The sequence below is a fragment of the Anastrepha obliqua genome, chromosome 2 (genome assembly GCF_027943255.1).
Source record: "Anastrepha obliqua isolate idAnaObli1 chromosome 2, idAnaObli1_1.0, whole genome shotgun sequence".
In the NCBI taxonomy this organism is placed as follows: domain Eukaryota; kingdom Metazoa; phylum Arthropoda; class Insecta; order Diptera; family Tephritidae; genus Anastrepha; species Anastrepha obliqua.
This window is the reverse complement of record NC_072893.1, coordinates 69,635,102-69,654,880: the sequence shown is the minus strand read 5'-3', so window position 1 is coordinate 69,654,880 and position 19,779 is coordinate 69,635,102. Positions and strand designations below refer to the sequence as shown.

The window sequence follows — 19,779 nt, the reverse complement described above, 5'->3', positions numbered from 1 at the left end:
GCACCACAGCGCCGCGCGCCTGCACAATTGCAATCAGAGCAACATTTGCTGGTGCAGCAGCAACAACATCCCCTTTCACATCGACAACAACAACAACAACAACAACGAAAACAACACAACAGCAACAATAAACGCATTTATAAACGGCAAAAGTCAACATCATTGCAAGCGCCGCGAACGCAACGAGTGAAACGGCTCATTATACACTACAGCAGCGAGGCAACGAACGAAGCCCCTGCTGGCGGTGTCGCGATCGCTGCTCCACAGACAAGTAACCGCATCATTCAACGCCACTATTCAATGCGCGCGCGCTTATGCATACTCACATGCATACATACGATTGATAAGCGAACGCAGAGTATAAAAATTGAGGGCTCACCATTTCCGACGCTTAGTCTATAGCTGCTCTTTCAAACGGCGCGCAACGCTACGCGGATCACAACGCGCGGATCAAAAAGTATTTAAAAATATATAGAAAATTAAAAGGCGCGCGCGCGTACGCAAAAAAGTTCCTCACGTAACGTAACAAACAGCAGAAAGTAATTTAACGTAAAGTGTAACGGATTTGAAGTGACTTGAATTGGTTAAAAGCGCACGGAAGAAAGGTGAATAAGAAAGCTCTGCTGCAGGATTAAAGAATTAATGAAAAAGAGCATTGTTTTTAAGAAAACTAAACGTATAATAAAAATTAAATAAATTAAATTAAATAAATAAATTAGATTAAATTAATAAATTAAATTAATAAACAAATAACAAATTAAATTAATTTTTAAGAAAATTACACGTATAATAAAAATAAAATAAAATAAAATAAATTAATTAATTAAATAAATAAATAAAAAAAAAATTAATTGATAAAATATAAATAATAAATATATAATGATGTAAATAAATTAATTAAATTAATTAAATTAAATAAATAAATAAATAAATAAAATTTGATAAATACAAAAAAATTAAATAAATAAATAAAATTTAATTAATAAATAAACCTAAATAAATAAAATAAAATTAATAAATAAGTAAAATTAAATAAATTGAAATAAAATTAATAGATCAAAACAATTAAATAAATAAATAAATTAAATAATTTAAAAAAAAAAATGAAAAAAAAAATAATAATAATTCAATTTAAACACCCACATATGTATGTATGTAAGAAATTTTTTGTTGATGCACAAAAACAAAAGACTTTGAAGTTTAAATTAACAACCGCTCTACCGACCAAAACCATTTTAATCGAGCACAGCGCCTGTCTGTGAGTGCGCAGGCGTGTGTCCAAGTACCTAAGAAATGTTAGGCAGCCATCAAGCGCGCTAAATGTAAAAAACAAAAATCTAAAAAAAATTCAAAATTGGTTTAAAAAACGAGTTGCATTTAATTACAAAAAAATGATGAGTATAATGGCTTAAGTTACATGCAACAAAAGAGAAAAGACGAAGGAAGAACCAGTTTTCGAAATTACTGAAATTTTTTGGTGAAAGACTTTTAATGGCAACAACCACATATTCCGCATGTATGCTGCAGGCATCTTTCCCCAAAAGTCACCGCAACAGCGCAAACAAGTTTCTGCTATAATTTTTTTGTTTTTTGTTTATGTTTGTTTTTTATTTTCTCATTGGTCTTTCGCTTTTTAATTTGTTTGTTTTAATTTCTGCGTTCATTCACGGCGGCGCCACTTGAAAAGCGAACTGAAATGCTTGCAGTTACCTAAACTCGCAGACTCAGAGTCAGAGTCAAAGTCGTAAGCAAATCGTGCAGCGCACCAGCAAGTCAGTGGCTACGCAGCAGACAGACCAACTGCAGCTGAAGTTGAAATTGTTGTCGAAACCGAGCGCCTCACTTCGAAATCACTGCGCCGCAGTTTACTCTAATTTCAGTTAATTTTAAATCAGTGATTCAATAGTTTTCTTTTTGTTTTTATTTGTGATTGTATCGGTTAAAGGCAAACAGCAGTGTAAGTTGAAAATTTGTATATAAACATTTGCATGGAATCGTTGTAAGTCGTAATCAGTGTTTTGTGGCTATTTAATTGTATGCGAAAAACAGAGGTTAATGTCAATGATAATGCATTTACTATAAAATTCTGACTTTTACGTGCTTCGTCTGTGTTCGCATGCTCGCGAGATTGCTGCGTCTAATCGATCAGGCGCTGCCACCAACAACTACTGGAGTGATGATGCTTAGGCTCTCGGGGAAATATTTTGCTTTGCCCATTTTTCATTATCACTCTTTTGTTTCACACACACATATACTCGTATGTATGTACTTGGTTTCATTTCAAGTGCAAAGCTACACAACAGCTATTCGAATAAATAGTTTGATATAATTAAATATCGCATGTTGGTAATTATATGAAAATGTTCATAAAATATTTATGCATATGATTGTAAAAAAATATACAAGGTGATTCATATACACACATGTGTTAATTAGAATGAATAAAAATAAAATTTAAGCGACCTTTCCGTGAATTTCATTCACATTCATTAAAATCAAATCAAATTAAACGAAAGTCAAAAATTCCCAAACTTCATTTCGTATTGTATGCTAATTCTTGGATTTGATTTTCTCATATCGAATTCAGGGGCAGGCTGAATTTCTTTTAGGATATTCTGAATCTATTAGAGAGAACAAAATATATTTATAAGCTATATACAAATGTATAGCAAGAAAAAAAAAACAATATTAATAATAACAACGCCTTATGGAAAAGATGCTCAAACGCTACTATTGACTATACTTAAGAATGATAGATTACCAGGCTTGGCCATCCGAAGCAAAATTATGAGAATAACTTCGGCTGCCAAGTCGCCGGGAACTCGGCAGCAGAATTCTGCCCGCTCACTTCACACATGCTCACACACTCGTCCAATTAGTCGTTGCTCCGCATGCAAAGAAGTAATATGAGTGGAGACTGTGTTGTTTATTTCAAAATCTCTGAGAGCCGATTAACGGTCTGATGTTGGCCACACATCTGCATTCTGTACATCGTGAGCTACACCCCGGTTTTTCAGTTTACGTCTAATTTTTTAACATCTCTCTTATAATTTATTATTTTTGCTATAATTTATATTCGGAGTATATTAGTCTTATACCTATACCTATACCTCTTTCATATATGGGCTTTCAGGGAAAAATAGAAGAAAAAAACAATTAATATAGATAGGTGAATACATATATAGCCAAGCATAGCTGAGTGTTTGGTGATTTTTTTAAATATTTCCAATGTTAGAATTTTTAATTTTTGTATATACTGCTTATTGAATTTAGAAAAATTCACCAAATTAACAATTTTTCGTTTTGAATTTTTTGAAAACGTTTGGGTATGCAGTATTTATTAATTACATTTCTCATGCTTTAACCAAAACACTTTTAAACTTTATACAAAATTTATAAAAATTTAAAAACAAAAAAATTAATCTAAATCATTAAACTTTGTATCTGAATTTTTAGAAAACGTTTGGGTATGCAGTAATGCTCATGAAATTTTAGTAATGACGGCTTTTTGCTCTTTATCCCATATAAAAATGAATTTTTTGTGGACGGAAATGAGCAAGAGCATTGGTTAAAAAATTGAAAAAAAAAGTTACTCACTTAAAAATTCTGCTTATTTCTACATTTCTTTGCCATGTTACTGCATAACCAAAAAATCTCTAAAAGTTCAGATAAAAAATTTATTAATTTAAAAGAATTTTTTTTCATTTTTCTAAATTTTGTGTAAAAGTACTAAAAGTGTGATTTATATAGTTTTCGTAAAGCATGAAAAATATAAAAAAAATTCAACTCGAAGAAAGTTATAAATTGGAAAATTCGCCAGTACTCAGAAAAGATCTTTAGAACCTGTGCTTCACAAAAATTAGCTTTAGCTTAGTGAAACACAAAACGAATGACGTTGAATCCAAAGTTCCCCTCAATTTTTTTTTTCACCATACCTAAAGAGCAAACCTGATATCTATAGTCCTTGTGTATATATAATACATTAAATCCGCTAACTGTTGGTTGGAGCATAGGGCGGAATTGTTGTATGTCTCCCATCGAACGCGTCCCCAGGCGACGGATCGGGGAAGGCTCGACATTGTGAAAGGTAAATAAAACAACACTCGCGGGCCAAAAACAGACAAACACTTGCTTGGTGAAGGAGATAACAACCTATTTTCCTAAAACACGATACGCTAACGAATAACTCATTTATATGCGTATACATATAATTGGCGCGTTCAACCTTTATGAGGCGTTTGACAGAACTCCTCCTCCAATTTGTGGTATGCATTTTGATGTTTTTCCGACTAAATTCCTATTTTATGCCGACTCCGAATGGCAGATGGTTTCTAGGTGGCGCTTTTTCATAGCAATAATACACTCGAAGGCTTTGCTGTTGCCTGCCTTGGGGCGACCGTAATATCTCGCAGTTATTTAAGTGTAAGGGGACTCAGTACGAGAGGATGCATTAATTCTCACGATGGTCGGTTCTACATGACCGAAATTACCGAGATTTATATATGGGGAATGACTATGCTATTACAACCACAACAACAACAAAGAGGATACACTCGCATTCAATATTTTGAGTGAAAAAACTGCTAGTGCCAAAATAGCATACGACTCGATCAGTTAGATACCCGCATTTGAACCACCCGGTATAAATGCATATGTATGTGCATATGTATACAAATGTCAAAATGAAACGGCTCTAAAAAGTTTCATTTGGCATTGAAAAAAACAAAAGAATTCACAGTACAGGAAGTGGAAGTGATAAAATTTCACAGTCCATTATTACATTTTATTAAATAATATACAAGGGCCGGTCAAAAAGTTTGCGAGTGGTTCAGTGTTTCGAGGCAATACATGTATAGGGCAGGTCTCGTAACATGAGTATTGAATATGTATATTATATCGTCCCCTTAGTATAACAATAGCCTATGTGCTCATAGGCTATTATTTTTTTATTGAATTTTTGGATTCTCCATCGTCGATTTCATATGTGGTCAAAATTTTCTCAAATTCTAGTTCCACAAAGTGGGTCAAAACGTCAGTCAAAAAATAATAAATATTTACAGACATAACGAGATTTGAGTGAGAGCTACTTTAGACAAAAAGTTTGAAATTCATTTTCTCAAAACATCAAAAAATTTATAGGCTATTTTAATACTAAGGGGACGATATTATCGGGGAAGAGAACAAATCAGACTGGACAGATTTTCTCCTTATAAATAATTTTTAAATTATAAAATTTTTTTTTTTAACCGACTATTTTTTTTTAAATCGACAATAAGTTGCCTCCTGAATCACAAAAAACAGTAACCACCAATTTTCCTTCCAATTGTGGCACCTTGAAGGCCATAGGTCTCGCAAAGGTATATATGTATATTTTTTTTTTGTATTCACAAAAACCAACAAAAGACTTGTACTGAAATCCTGAAAGACTAAAAATCATTCACAATTATTTTAGACCATAAAAATAGCTATAAAACAGATACATTTTGGCAAACAAGAAAACATATTTTTGTTGCCCTCATAAAACTAAAGAATATTTGGACTACTAATTACAACAAGTATCAAATGGGTATATAGTATAAGCACAAAATTGAGCTGTGCTCCACTATTCACCTGATTTAGAAAACAATTTTCCACTCATAGTTTAACACAATGCAAAGTGGCTATAAACTATGTGCGTATATATACATATGTGTGTGTGTACATATTTAGATGGCATATGAGTTTACTGCCTTTATTAACAGTATTTTTTCACCAATAACCTTGCAATATGATTAGTTAAGCCAAGTACAAATTATTAATAGTCACCACAATTAAAAAAATGTTTTAAAATTACTTAATGAGTCTAATATTACAGTACCCTATTCAGCTATTTTTTCGACGTTTTGATTTGTTTTCGTTTCAATCGAATTTAGCTCAAATAAACGGCGCCCTTGTGTGCCTCATTACAACAATTTTAAGTTCATTCACAACTCATAGAACCTCAATTCAAATTTTTAATTACATTACATTTCATTCATTATTTTTTTCTCTTTAACTTTTTTAGCATCTGCAATTAGATATTGTTACATATAACAAACAACATATACTCGTATATGTATATATTCGTTCCCCCAACAGTCGTTTCTTCGTTAAAGGGACGAAATGGTTGCCTCCATAGTTCTTTTTTTTTTAGTTAAGAATAAAAACAAATTCTCCTAACATATTACCTTCAGTACACACATATGTCGGCCACATAAATTAAGTAAACAAATATTTACTGCTAATAGCAGTCATGGTTTTTGCATGCTGTTCAATAGTTATTATGTTATTGGTTTTAATGTGTGAATAATACCAGCAGAATACACTAGCTATGTATGTCAAACTGCTTACAGAAACAAATTATTCCAATGAGTTCGAGGTTACATTTAAATAACAAAAACTCGTATATTTCCCGAATTTCACGCAAAACTCACGCATTCGACACTATAAAAGCTATAAGGCTAAAATATTCTTCCCTGTAAATGTAAACGATTGCACATACACAACTATTTACATTTTCACACCAAATGTGATGAACATACATAAGTAAGTTTAAGTAGGAGAACGTTTTTGCAGAGTTCTATACTTCTGAACATAAACATATAATTAGCTAATACCCTTTGCTTGAACTTTGACCCAGCTCTTCCTCTTATTTGTTTTATTTGTTTTATGCGTTTTCATGTTTTTCCACAAATGGCACGCATCAAACTATTCGGCTACGGCGGCTGTTTAATTGTATTTGCAATTGGTTATCAGTAGAGGGGTCGATTACACCTACATATGTAAGTGCGTATGTTAGTTAGCTAGTAATAATAATAATAATGAAGTAAAATAAAACTAAATGAAATGCAAAAACATTAAATCTTCTTCTTCTTCTTTATATATAAAAATTAATGTTTGTCTGTATGTCCTCGATGAACTCAAAAACTACTGGACCGATTATTATAAAAATTGGTAAATATATGTATTTTTCCACGGAGAAGGTTTGTAAAATATACTCATTGATGTCACTCGCCACCAGGTGGCGCTGCAGAGTAACAACTTCTGCCCCATTCAACCGATTTTTTCGAAATGAGTAAAATCAACGAAATGGTTTAGAAAGAATTGAATATTTGCGTACCGATTTTTCTTTAAAGTTATTTTTCCTTAATTTATTTTAGTTGTTGGCGTAGCAACAGCTAGTAGTAACAACGTAGTAACAGCTAGTAAAGCATAAAAATAAATTAAATGAAACAAAACAATAAAACTTTTATTTTCTCATTAAAAAAAAGTAATTTTTAAATTAAGCAAACCAAAAATTTAATTTAAAATTATTTCAAACAAAAAAAGAAATAAAGTACATAAATATGAATAAAATTAATAATAGATAAAATAAATACAAATAAAATATAAACGCACAAAAAGTTAAAAAATTCAATAAAATAAAGTAAGGCATGAAACAAAATAAATTTTAGATTATTAATATTTTTTTTAAATATTTGATTATCAAAAGCTAATGGCCGCCTAGGTGTACGTGTTAGCCAAGCATGCAATAAAACATAAAATAGAATGAAATAATAAAACAAAAATCTTTAAACAACTCTTAATCATGAAATTCTCTTATTTTCTCGTAATTTTCGCATTGTAGTTGGAAAATCACTTCAGACAGAAACACTTCATTTCCCCACTTCCCATCACATTACGAAAATGCTGCGCTCCCACCGCAGCATCTATAGTGTGTTTGTGCTTTTTGCACTCACCAATGCTTTCGATATCAGCCGCCTGGAGCCCATAGCAGACCATAACATACAAACCGGAAATCGAATGCTCTATGAAAGGGAAATCAACACGAATATCTCACAAGCGTCGGCAGCAGACGAGGATGTTGGGGATGGTGTGCTCGAAGTCAATGAGATTCCAGTGCGCTACGATGATGCACAGCTGTGGCGTATCTACAATATTTCAGAGCATATGCAGAATAGTATGCCGCTAGCAGAGATGTTGGAGAGCAAATTTGGTGCGTATACATATTTGATAGCATGCATATACAAGTGAATATGTATGCATTTATATACATATGTGTGAGATCGTTTGCACTTTGACAACTTTTAAACTATTTGCAACTTTAAAATCTCTACAACATATTTGCTATCATTGTAGGTGGTGTAATTTGGAAGGAGAATTCTAAATTTCTTGATATCTCTATCACTAAGGAGAACTTGAAAGCAGCACGCAGCTATCTTGCCGAGCACAATATCGGTAAAGAAGTGGTGCATACGAATATACAGGAGCTTATTGATGCCATCGAATTGGAGGGTATAAATGCGACACAAGCGGAGTGGGGTAGCCGGACAAGTGAGTGAAGTGTACCAAAAATTATACAAGAAATTGTTATATATGTAAGTGTTATTAATGATTGTATTTGGTGTTTGTAGAGAAACAGGCGCGCAGCGGTATGCATTGGAAGGATTATCATGATTTGGAAACAATATATGCTTTTATGCGTGAAATACGTGGCAAGTTTCCAAATATTTGTCGCTTATATTCGATAGGAAAGACAGCGGAGGGACGCGATTTGAAAGTATTGAGGTAATTGGAAGTATAATTTTTATTTTCTTATAGTAAATTAAGGAAATAAGTATACCATGTGCAGTGTAGACTTCTAAAAAACTCACATGCGAGTAAAAAATATATTGGAAAGAAATTATTTTAACATGCGCATATCACATTGGTGGCCTCCGTAGGTGAATGCTTATGAGCGTAGCCAGCATTCGGCGGGTCTTGAGTGCGAAACCCATTGTGGGCATGAAATATTAAATGACATTCCAATACATTTTTATCAAAAAGAAAAAGATGGTTCACCTAATTATATGTTGTTCAGATATGATAAAAGTCGACATCAAGAAACACGTCACACATTTAAGACGAAGCTCAATAGAACACATAGTAAAGGTTGGGTGCGCAAAATATAAAAGAATTGTAAATTTAAAAAAAAATGTAATTAAAAAAAAATTTAATTTAAAAAAAAATTTAATTGAAACAAAAATAAGAAACAAAAAAAATTATAAATTAAAAAAAATATATAAATAAAAAAAAAATAATAAATTAAAAACAAAATTATAAATAAAAAAAAATTATACATTAAAAAAATATATACATATGTATATATGTATATAAATTAAAAAACAAACTATAAATTAAAAAAAAAATTATAAATTAAAAAACAAAAAATTTCAATTTCTTGAGTGTAGGCTAGCAATTTCAATAAAGGGTCTGCCATATAACTTTACGGAATTAAAAATGCTATAAAAAAAAAATTACCCAATATTTTTCCAAACTTTTTTTTTATTTTGAAGTACAATCCTTCCGGTTAATGATGGAACACAACTTCATTCATATGGCTGCCTCGGCTAGCCATGCACCATCCCATACGATCGGTCCAATTTTTCAACACATTTTCGATTGTATGCGGCTGTATTTCAGCTATGACATCGCGTATGTTGGTCTTCAGTGCATCAATTGTTGCTGGTTTGTTGGCATAACACTGGTTTTGGTTGGCACGGTTTTTGGTCGGTCACGCGTTGGTTTGTCAATAAGCAACCCAGTTTCTCTTACTTTTTTCGCAAAGTAACGCACATACGCTTCATTCGGTGCTTTTCTTCTTCCCATTGCCGTACGTAATTTTCGTACACATTCTGCAACATTACCATGATTTTCAAAGTAATGTCGAAATATTTCCCAGCGTTCTTTAAGCGTATACACAACCATTTTCGTTCAGCGGAAGAATAAAACTAATTTTCTGTCAAATCAGATGACAGCTAAGTGTTACCATTCTTCAAATAATACCTAGTTTAAATCCGTAACGATAGATGGCGGACCCTGTATAAGACCACGTTCAAGAAATATTCAAAATTTATCAAGAAGAAGCCCTAAATTGTGTCTTTGTGAAGTTTATAAAACTAAATAAAAATTTACGCCTACAAAAAAATCATTATCTTAAGCCTTGACGTTGAATACCTGCAAACAATAAAATGGCAAGGCAATACACTGAGCCGTATTGTCTTAAGGGTTAATTAATATAAGAATGTGCTTGCATATTACACTCGAGCTCTCATCTATGACTACGCACGTTTCTCATTCAAACCAACAAAAGTCTCCGCCGCATGTAGAACCAGCCGAACCCCGGGCGCTTAAAAAATCTTTGTGAACACAACGCAAAACACAAATACAATTTTCCCATTATATATACACTAACGAGCATAACATGTGTACAAGTGCAAGATTATTATTTTTAAAATTTATATTTTGATATTTAATAATTTTTTGTTTGTTTTGATATTTACGTTTCATTTTTTAGACTCTTAAAACTTGCACTTTATTATATCTAAAGTCAATAGGCAATAAAACTGCATACTTGAAATTTTTCCAAAAATTCAGATTAAAAATAAAAAGGTTTAAAATTTAAATGAAAATTTGTTGAATTTTTCTACATTTGGTATAAAGCTTGAGAGTTTGAATGAACTTGAACTGTGAATGAATATTTAAAAAAAGAAACAAATTTTAGCTCGAAAAACATTGTAAATATTAAAAAAAGCATGAAGTACTCAGTTACGCTCACTACGTGCATATATTAATCATGTTGATGAAATTCGCCATAGCCGCATTGGTTTAAGTTGCCCAATAACAGATAAGTTGTTTGAAAAACCCTTTCCACGGGAAAATTACTTTGCAGGCTCCTCATTGTCTACCGCGAGGCGACCGCTAGTAGGCAATATTTTTTAATCATTTTCATACATATTTCATGCCCAAAAAGTTCCGATCCACAAACCATCATGCTCGGCTACTTTATGCTCTTTATTATATCTCCAATGGAAAATGACGGGTGGCAGAGTAGTTGTTAGGATACTTTTTGTTTGCTTTTGATAGACTATTTAAGTCATTTGAGGCTAAACGTTCTCAGCTTTGAGCTTTTTCGATCAAATTTACTGTGACGGCTCTGTGCGGTTGACAGTCAGTGGTGTTGTTGCTTTAGCCACATAAATGCTGAAAATTGTGAGATAATTAAATTTTGCGCAGGCCGTGCCAAATTTGTTAAACGTTTTAGAACGAATTTTAGTTATTATCGTAATGGGAAAATTACACTCACACAGCATATCAAGGGCATAATAAAAAGCAGGATTGTATGTATGCATGTATGTATGTATGTATGTATGCACACATGCACATCTAACTTTAATTGTATAACAACAACTGTATAACTGAAATGGCACAAACGCTGCAGGGCTGAAAATGAACAGGAAACAGTTGCGCACCTTCTGTGTAGATGCCCAGCTTTAATGAGGAATTACATAAAGTATGTAATTTATTAAAAGCGCAGCAGTGTCCCAATCAAATTAGATGTAACAAAACATGTAGTTAATTATAATATATTATATTTACAGCATATTTTATGTAAGACAAAACTAGCGCCTAAAAGTATGTAAATTAATTGCTCACTCCTTCCGTTTATTCGTAGAATCTCTGAAAACCCACGCGAATACAAAAAGATCTGGATCGATGGTGGCATTCACGCACGCGAATGGATCAGTCCCGCCACTGTCACTTTCATACTCTATCAGCTCATGTCAAATTGGCAGAATCAACCGGACTACTTGAAACAACGTACCTGGTACTTTATGCCTGTTGTCAATCCAGACGGTTACGATTACAGTCGCAAAGTAAATCGCTTGTGGCGCAAAAATCGTTCATCATCGCCATCTTCGAATTGTTTCGGTGTTGATTTGAATCGTAATTTCAATATTAATTGGAATGGTCGCGGTTCGTCGACGAATCCTTGCAGCGATACCTATCGTGGCAAAACGCCAGCCTCTGAATTGGAAACAAAAGCGGTGGTCAATTTCCTTACGAGACGTAAACATAACCTAGAAGCCTATCTAACTTTTCACAGCTATGGTCAATTCGTGGTCTATCCGTGGGCATATAAGGCGGCGAAAGTAAAGGATGCCGCCGCATTGCAACGTGTCGGTAATACGGCTGTGGAGCGCATACTTAAGAAAACCGGCGCCATTTATCGCAGTGATGTAACGCATGCGCTGCTGGGTATTGCCGGTGGCGGTTCGGATGATTGGGCGCGCGCAACTTGCGGTACGAAATTCGTCTATACGGTCGAATTGCGCGACACTGGCAAATATGGCTTTCAACTACCGCCATCACAGATACGAGACACCGCCGAGGAGGGAATGATCGTTGTTGAAGCCGTGGCGCAAGCGATTAATTAAGCATTTTATATTAAATTAAATTATTTGTATGTATATTTATATGTAAGTTTTCTTGTGTGTGAAAGTATTAGAATTGTGTGTGCGAGAGTGTGTTTCCCAAAATATATATATGTATATATATATATTCCTTTTAAGCGAAAGCTAGGTACAGTCGTATCTAGGAATCAATAAAACAGTAAATTCTAACAAAACATTAGTTATTATTAAAAAAGTTAAGTTGAATTATTTCTAACAAATACTCGCATGTGTTTTGTGGCACAGAATCAGGGACTGAATTTATAGTTGCAAAGGGATATCCGCAATGAATAGCAAACGAACAAAAACCACTCATACGCCCTGGCACACAATTTCAAAGTGTGCATTCCTGTTTTCACTATGCGTACCCCAGACGTATACGTAACATTCACTATAATTAGTGGAGCACAACCGAACATCCCTTTTTGAGACCAAAGCTGAGCCGAACTGAGCTTCGACACATTTTATTAATGTTCGGCCGAAAGCAAACGCCGATTTTACACAATTAATTTTGGTTCTCAATTTTCTCACACCTTCTCAGGAATCATCAAAATTAAAACTTTGAGGCAATTTCATTATCAGCATACCGTCTTAAGAAATATTTACTACTCGCAGGAAATGAAAAAATTTAACTCACTTAAAGCTAAACATTTAAAGCCAATTCACCAATCAAATAGTAAAATAAATGTGTAGCAGTACAAAAGTGCAGGTGTATCGAAAATTGAAAACGAAAAATAGATTGCTTAACCCCCCACAAACCGAACTAAACATTTTCACGAGCAGAAATTATAGAAGCCGAATTTTAAAAAATTAATTTTTTTTTTATCAACGAGGCAAAACAAAGATATATACATTAGTTTCAATCAAATTAATTTCAGCAAATATTAAAAAATGAGAAAAGCAAACTGAAATATATTTCGATTAATTAGTATAAACTCCACTACAACGCCATGCAAACAACATTAACTTATTTCACCGGAAAGTGATTAGCTGCGTTTCCTAGCTAATGGCGCTGGTCGAAAATATTTTGCATCACCTCAGAGTGTAAAAAAAAAATTTTGAATTTGCTTTTTAAGTCATAAATCATAATATATGTACTCTACAAGACAGCTGAAATAATAGCTTATATTACACAGTGCAACAAAATGAAAAGAAAAAATGTTTACTCCCTGGACTCTAATAGTATTTTTTGTTAGGTTAAGTTAGAAAACTAGAGAGAAAAACAAGCTTTATACTTGGACTCTTTAACTTCGAGTTTATGAACATTTCAACATACGAAACTGAGGTGAAGCTACAGTAGAAACTTGAATCCCGTGGCTTGATTCAGAGCTCAAGCTCAATTTTTTGAATGTGCCCCAAAAATTGGGATCATTAGGTGGTGCTAGGAATCTAAATACGCATGTCATTATAAATTAAAGACTACTTTGCCTAATGTGTCCACCTGACGAACTACAGTGCACTCTCTCCCAGCGGGCATCTCTCTAAAGCGGACACCTCCCATAAGCAGACACTTTTTTCAGTCACTTAGGTGTCCGCTTAAGTGAGAGGAGTACACGGTATATACAAAGTGGCGCAAAATTAATCACCCTAACGGAAGACGTATAATTTTTGCGAATGGCGTCGTCAATTATATTTGACACTTGTGAATTTGTGAAAACTGCAACATGCAAACACTGCAACAATGGAGTGCGAAAAGGTCGAAATAAAAATTTTCATCACTAAAAATATTTTTTTTTACAATATTTAGTAAAAGGGTATTTCAAAAACAAAATTGGATGATCGATTTTGCGCCACCTTGTAAATATATATATATGCATAAAGCACTTGCGGGAAAAATGATGAAAAATCAATGAGAATTTTGAGCCTCTACACATTTGCATTTTATTGTACTGAAATTAAAGTTGCTATAAACCTGCATACTCTAAAGTTTTTTAAAATTTCTGATTAAAAAATTTAAAATTTTGATAAAAATGTAATTCGTACAATTTTCTTGAATTTTTTTATTTCAGTTTTAAACTTTGAAATATATGGTTCATGTTATTGAATGAACTAAACTTTTAATAAAAAGTAACAAAAAATATTTTACATAAAAATCATTGCGAATATTGTAAAATTAATCATTGTATACAGACTTCTGCTGCTGAGTGTATATTGAACGAAAGAGGGGAACGTTTTGTGAGGTCTTCGTGTACATAGCCGAAGTTAACTAAGGAGAATAAGACTTTAATTTAATTTTTGAAGGTATATGATGTATACTATATGTATATACTTATATATATATATATATAATTGGCGTGTACACCCTCCTCGGCTGTTTAACCAAGTCCCTCCTCTTATTCGTGATAGACGTCTTGATGCTTTCCACAAAAGACGGGACCTACAGTTTTACGTCACCTCCGAACGACAGATGGTTTTTCATAAGGAGTTTTTTCATGGCATTTAAACCTAAGAGAGAAGTGGAAATAATTTTGCGTTGGAGAGAGAGAATCGTTGTGAGATGTTGTATCGCCAATTTGTCTTAGTAAAATTTTGTAAACTTAGGCTCTTAAAGCAAATTAATCCGCTGACTAGCACAAAAGAACGTAGCACAAAGGGGGTTTTTAGGGATATTTATTTATTTACGACAAATGTACGGTAAGACATTTAGTCTTTTTCTTGCACAAATTTAGCATATACATTACAAATTTGAAACTTATTTTAGACTTAAACTAGCACTAATAAATAAGTATGTATGCGTATCATAAAATTGTACAGGGTAAAGCATAAGAAAAGAATTAACAATCAGCAGAGAAGGAGGTTTAAAAGATATGCAACTATCGTTTGGAAACATCTTTCTGATTTAATCTCTTTAGTATAATTGGCAAGGAACTACATAGTCTAAAAAGCACTAAAAACGAATAATCTGGATGCTGTTAATGTTTTATATTTTGAGACAACAATGTGATGAGTGCGAGAGGACTGAACAAAGTTTTGTTTTCGGGAAAGGTAGTCTGGCGATAGCTACTGATTTTAAAAGAAAATAAAATATTTTTGCATCAAGGGTATGTGAAATATTTATGCTGCTATAACAACAACAACCAAAAGTAAGTAGCATTTCGATTGATTGGGCACAGATTATTGACACTGGTGAGGAAGGCATTACTATTGTGGAAGCTGTGGCCAACAGCATTTTCTATTTACGATAAAAAAAGAAGCATTTGTAGTGAAGAAAGCGAATTGTAGTTTTAATTTAAAGTTGGCCAATCAGCAGCTTTGCTTCTGTCGCTTGAAGGACAGTTTTGAATAGCGCAATGTTCTATTTTGCCTTTGACATTTCAATTTCACTCGACGCTTCATTTTTTGTTATTATTCTGAAAGTGTTCAAAGCTACTATTTGGACAGAAAATATTTCAAAACAAAACAAAGCTTAACAAAGCAAGTAAAGTAAGCCTGCAGTGGGCCGCACTTTTATGCACGTTATGACAACCAGTGTTATAGTTTTTGCAATCAATTACATTATTTTAAATTGTTATACAGGGTAGTCCATCTAGCTTTGGGTACTTAATTCTGGAATAAAGGACGCGTTAATATTAAAAATATGTAATTAAATATATGTATAGGCTGTTCCACGTGAAGTGATAAAAGTGTTTTTAGTAACTTTTTTTAATTTGCATTTGTAGGTTTGAGTATGATGAGAAGTAAATTGAGAAAGTTTTACAAAAAACTGTGTAATTTTGAGATTTATTCAGTGTTGAAAATATGGTATGAAGTAGTTTTTAACATATACTTAAAAAAATTGTTAGGGAAAATTTTTATATTTTTGTTTGAGAGAGTATCATCGAAAAGTTTCAAAAATGTTATTCTAAGTGTGCTCACAGACATTCTCGGGAATCAAGGTATACCGGAAACCATCTGCACGGACTCGAGATATGGCCAAAGGACTCAGATCGCTTTGTCGACTCGTTCTCAGAGACATCAGATAGCCTGCTCCTCGAATGTGATGCCATAACAAGAAGTAGAGGGACACAACTTGATTTAGTGAGGAGAAACGAATGCCCCTTTTGAAATTCATAGAACAAGCAAAGCTTATGAATCGCTACATTTTATTTAATGGATTAGGGGTAGTCAGAATTTTCGAAAAATTGGGCTTTTTTTGCATTTTCTTAAAGTATAATATCTTTAAAATATTGTGTGAAAATTTGAAGTGAATCCGACAAATATTTTTCGAGTTATTCAACAATTAACAAAGGGTGCTCGGGCGCTCCGGAGCGATAGCAAAATTTTAAATGCGTTTTTCTCAAAACTATGTTTTTTTAACTGGTGATCACTGTAACTTAAAAACTACTTGTTAAATTTCAATAAAATTTAGACTGCTTTTGAAAACCATAAAAACTCATGCCTGATCGAACGATTTTTTTTTAAATTTCGATTTTGTTTAAATAATTAATTGTCGGTTTTTTTCGAAATTCTGAAAAATATTTCCTGAGGTCGACATATTGTTAATTTTGAAAAAAAAGCTTCGATCAGGCACAAGATTATCTAATAATAAAACTAATTTCTCTTGTCCAATTGATTTTAGATAAATCTCCATTTACTTTTGATGATCACCGCAAGGGAAACAGCGATAACTTTTCAATTTTCCCGTGAGACTCGTGTAACATTGGCACAATTACGTTCTGGATACTGTAGCAGGTTAAACTCCTACATATCCAGAATCGACCCCGACATACCAAACACATGTCCGGCATGTGAAGGTACCCCGCACGACACTAACCACCTCTTCACATGCCCACTAAAACCGACTCATCTAACCCCCCTCTCCCTCTGGACCCAACCTGTCGAAACAGCATGTTTCCTGGGCCTACCCTTAGATGAGCTAGACGAAGACGACCGATGATATACTTACACTGACAGGGCTACCTATGCTGTTAAAACAACAACAACAATAACTTTTACAATTAGTATTATTATTTTTTGAAATTTTGCTGAAGTCTAGCCGAAACACGATGCATTAATGCTATCTTTTTATTTTTGTAAAATAAAGCAATTGACTAGCAAAAAAAAAAATTATTGAAAATCATAATTTTTTTGGGCTTCTAACTACCCCTAACCCCTTAAGACCGAGAACTTCTTCATTTAAATTTAACTAAATTCAATCACTTACTAAAATTTAATATTTGAGATATGTAGAAGGGATCAATTCACACGTGAAGGAAAGTTAAAAATAAATGTGCACCAAATTGTGTAGTATATACATATTTATAACCTTATTTAGGTCCCACTAAAAATAACCGTTTATATAGGTGCACAGCCTCTCAAATGTTTGCTGCCTGATTAGGCGCCGGAGGATGTGCATGCGTGCAGGTGCCCCCTACTCACCGTATCGGTGTCATCATCGTCACCGTTTATCAGCGCCATTGTCGTTATGTCGGTTTCAGTTGCGTTCATATTTTGCATATCCTTCGGTGTGGACTCTTCAGATATGACCGACACCGATGGCAAATTCTCCACGAAAACATCAAAGCGTTGATTGCCAATTGGTGTGGCGGCAGTTGGTGTTGGCGTCTGTGGCGTAGTAGCTGCTATGGGTGTTGGCGTGGTGTCTGCTATTGGAGGCGCTGCATACGCACTATTTGGTGTTAGATTTTTTTGTAATTGCATTATCTCTTGATAGCTACAATTACCATTGGTCAGTCGAGTGCGCGATACCACTTGTGTTTGAATCTCTGATGGACAAACATTTTCAATGTGTTTGGTATACTTGCTATTTAGTTTGATACTTTGCATTTTCACCGGTAACGGCTGGGTATTTTGTGAATTCGAAGGTGGCAAAGTTTTTTGTTTTTGTTCGAATTGCAATGACTGCTGCGATTGAGGCAAATTTGTTTTGCCCATCTTACTTGAGCTATTTTTCGTATTTTGTTTTGCTTTATCTGTTTTATCAGTGTTTCCATAGAGCGATTGTTGCTGCATTAGTAGCTCAGCCTCTCGCAAAATCTCATCAACGCTACGGGTATCTGAATTATCAGCCAGTCTACTTACTTCTTGAAAAATGCTTTCTGCATCTGCTTCAGTGCAGCATTCTTGTTCCCTTGCCAGAAATTCCAGTATAGAACTGCTAGTGAACTCATCGAAATCGACCGTAGTGGGCGATGATGAGGTAGATGGTGATTCCGACGAACACATCAGGGAGCTGGAGGCTGGGCCTCTCATGTTGGTGCTACCATTTATGCCGCTGCTGTTGTTATTGAGCGTTTTCACAGAGGGTGTGGTTTTTTTCTTATTTTCATTTTTTTTCGACTGCTGAGAAGGCAGTGCATTTTGTTGAGTCAACACTTTGGACATAATTTATTATAGTTTCTTTCGTAAAATTCGTAAATTTTGTATTACTTTAGATCAGTATTGGCAGCACTAAGGCGAACATAGATCGAATAAGAGGAAAACTACATAAAATTCAACCAAAAAAATTTTACTAATTCCGAATTTAACAAATTCACGTCTATACGAAAACGAACTTCAAATTATCTGCGTATGGTTTTTCAAATTAAACTTCTTTCACATCAGTGCTTCTTTTGAACTAAAAACAAACGTTTGCACAAAACACTTCCCGTAATAAGAAAAAATAAATGGAAAATGTTTGCCAAAATTTGGACGGCCCAAATATCAACGATATTTCAGCGGCGTCTTCGCGCAATGACCATTCACAACCGAATACTCAGCGACTCAAAACGCTCTAAAGATTGCGAGAACTCGGGTAGCCGCCTCTACGAAGGATAATACGAAGAGAATGAAAACTTGTCCTATGTCCTGCGTCCTGTTTGTGTTTTGCCAATTATCCTTTAGACAATTCTGTAATACAGGATTTGTTGTACCCAATTGTTTGTTAATAGTGTTGTTGTGGTAAAATGTACACAATGTTGCCATTTGCTTAGTAAACTTTCCCATAGTGCTGTAAAGAGTATTAAACACATCGCAGCGTCGCACTCTCAAGACTTAAGGCCCGTCTCCATATAACTTAAGCGTGCGCTTCGCTCTGAAGCAACGTAAGAAACTCCAAAGCGTGCCTAATTTTACGCTTTTACAGCGAAAGCTGAAAATAGGTATATTACGCATAAATTCAATACAATTTACTATTTACGGTATAATTGCAGAATAGCGACTCCTCCAACCTGGAAAACCGTATTCGTTATTTTTAAAAAGATGTAAAACACTTCTTCTACAAATAAATAATATGGATGCTAGAGGAAGGGAAGGCGCGAGTTTCAAAATTTTAAAATGTCTATATATCGTTATTATTATCATTCCACAGGTAATTAACTGATCATCGTCAATCAAGTAAATGTATATGCGTAAATGTATATATGTATGTAATATCTATATAAAAGAGGAAATTCTTTAAATGCCAAATTTACCGCATCTCGAAATAAGTGGGTCAAATGGAAGAAAAAATTGTCTTTTATATGATACATAAAATAAATAAAATAAATAATCAGCGCGTACATTTCTGTTA

At 33.7% G+C, this 19,779-nt stretch overlaps 2 protein-coding genes across 3 annotated transcripts; one reads left to right on the top strand and one right to left on the bottom strand.

The window, feature by feature from the left end:
* The first annotated feature begins 425 nt into the window (after nucleotides 1–425).
* On the top strand, nucleotides 426–12,460 carry LOC129236778 (carboxypeptidase B). Of its 2 annotated transcripts, none has more exons than XM_054870991.1 (5): nucleotides 426–605; nucleotides 7,646–8,014; nucleotides 8,158–8,352; nucleotides 8,433–8,586; nucleotides 11,513–12,394. In XM_054870991.1, the coding sequence occupies exons 2-5, from the start codon at nucleotides 7,705–7,707 to the stop codon at nucleotides 12,273–12,275; spliced, it is 1,422 nt and encodes a 473-aa protein (XP_054726966.1). In that variant the 5' UTR covers nucleotides 426–605; nucleotides 7,646–7,704; the 3' UTR covers nucleotides 12,276–12,394. The 2 variants fall into 2 exon arrangements, with proteins under 2 accessions (XP_054726966.1, XP_054726967.1); XM_054870992.1 differs by lacking the exon at nucleotides 426–605 and adding an exon at nucleotides 1,884–1,957 and having other exon boundaries at nucleotides 11,513–12,460.
* Nucleotides 12,461–14,647: 2,187 nt separating this feature from the next.
* On the bottom strand, nucleotides 14,648–18,616 carry LOC129236780 (uncharacterized). Its single transcript, XM_054870996.1, has 2 exons — nucleotides 17,649–18,616; nucleotides 14,648–14,735 (listed from the first exon to the last, which is right to left on the bottom strand). The coding sequence occupies exons 1-2, from the start codon at nucleotides 18,612–18,614 to the stop codon at nucleotides 14,730–14,732; spliced, it is 972 nt and encodes a 323-aa protein (XP_054726971.1). The 5' UTR covers nucleotides 18,615–18,616; the 3' UTR covers nucleotides 14,648–14,729.
* Nucleotides 18,617–19,779: the final 1,163 nt, after the last annotated feature.

What these genes read in the sequence shown, in the direction of transcription:
- LOC129236778 (XM_054870992.1), top strand. Translation starts at nt 7,705, where the DNA reads ATGCTGCGCTCCCACCGCAGCATCTATAGTGTGTTTGTGCTTTTTGCA. An exon ending in GATGTTGGAGAGCAAATTTG is followed by an intron (nt 8,015 to 8,157) that starts GTGCGTATACAT and finishes CTATCATTGTAG; the next exon opens with GTGGTGTAATTTGGAAGGAG. An exon ending in CGCGATTTGAAAGTATTGAG is followed by an intron (nt 8,587 to 11,512) that starts GTAATTGGAAGT and finishes GTTTATTCGTAG; the next exon opens with AATCTCTGAAAACCCACGCG.
- LOC129236780 (XM_054870996.1), bottom strand. Translation starts at nt 18,614, where the DNA reads ATGTCCAAAGTGTTGACTCAACAAAATGCACTGCCTTCTCAGCAGTCG.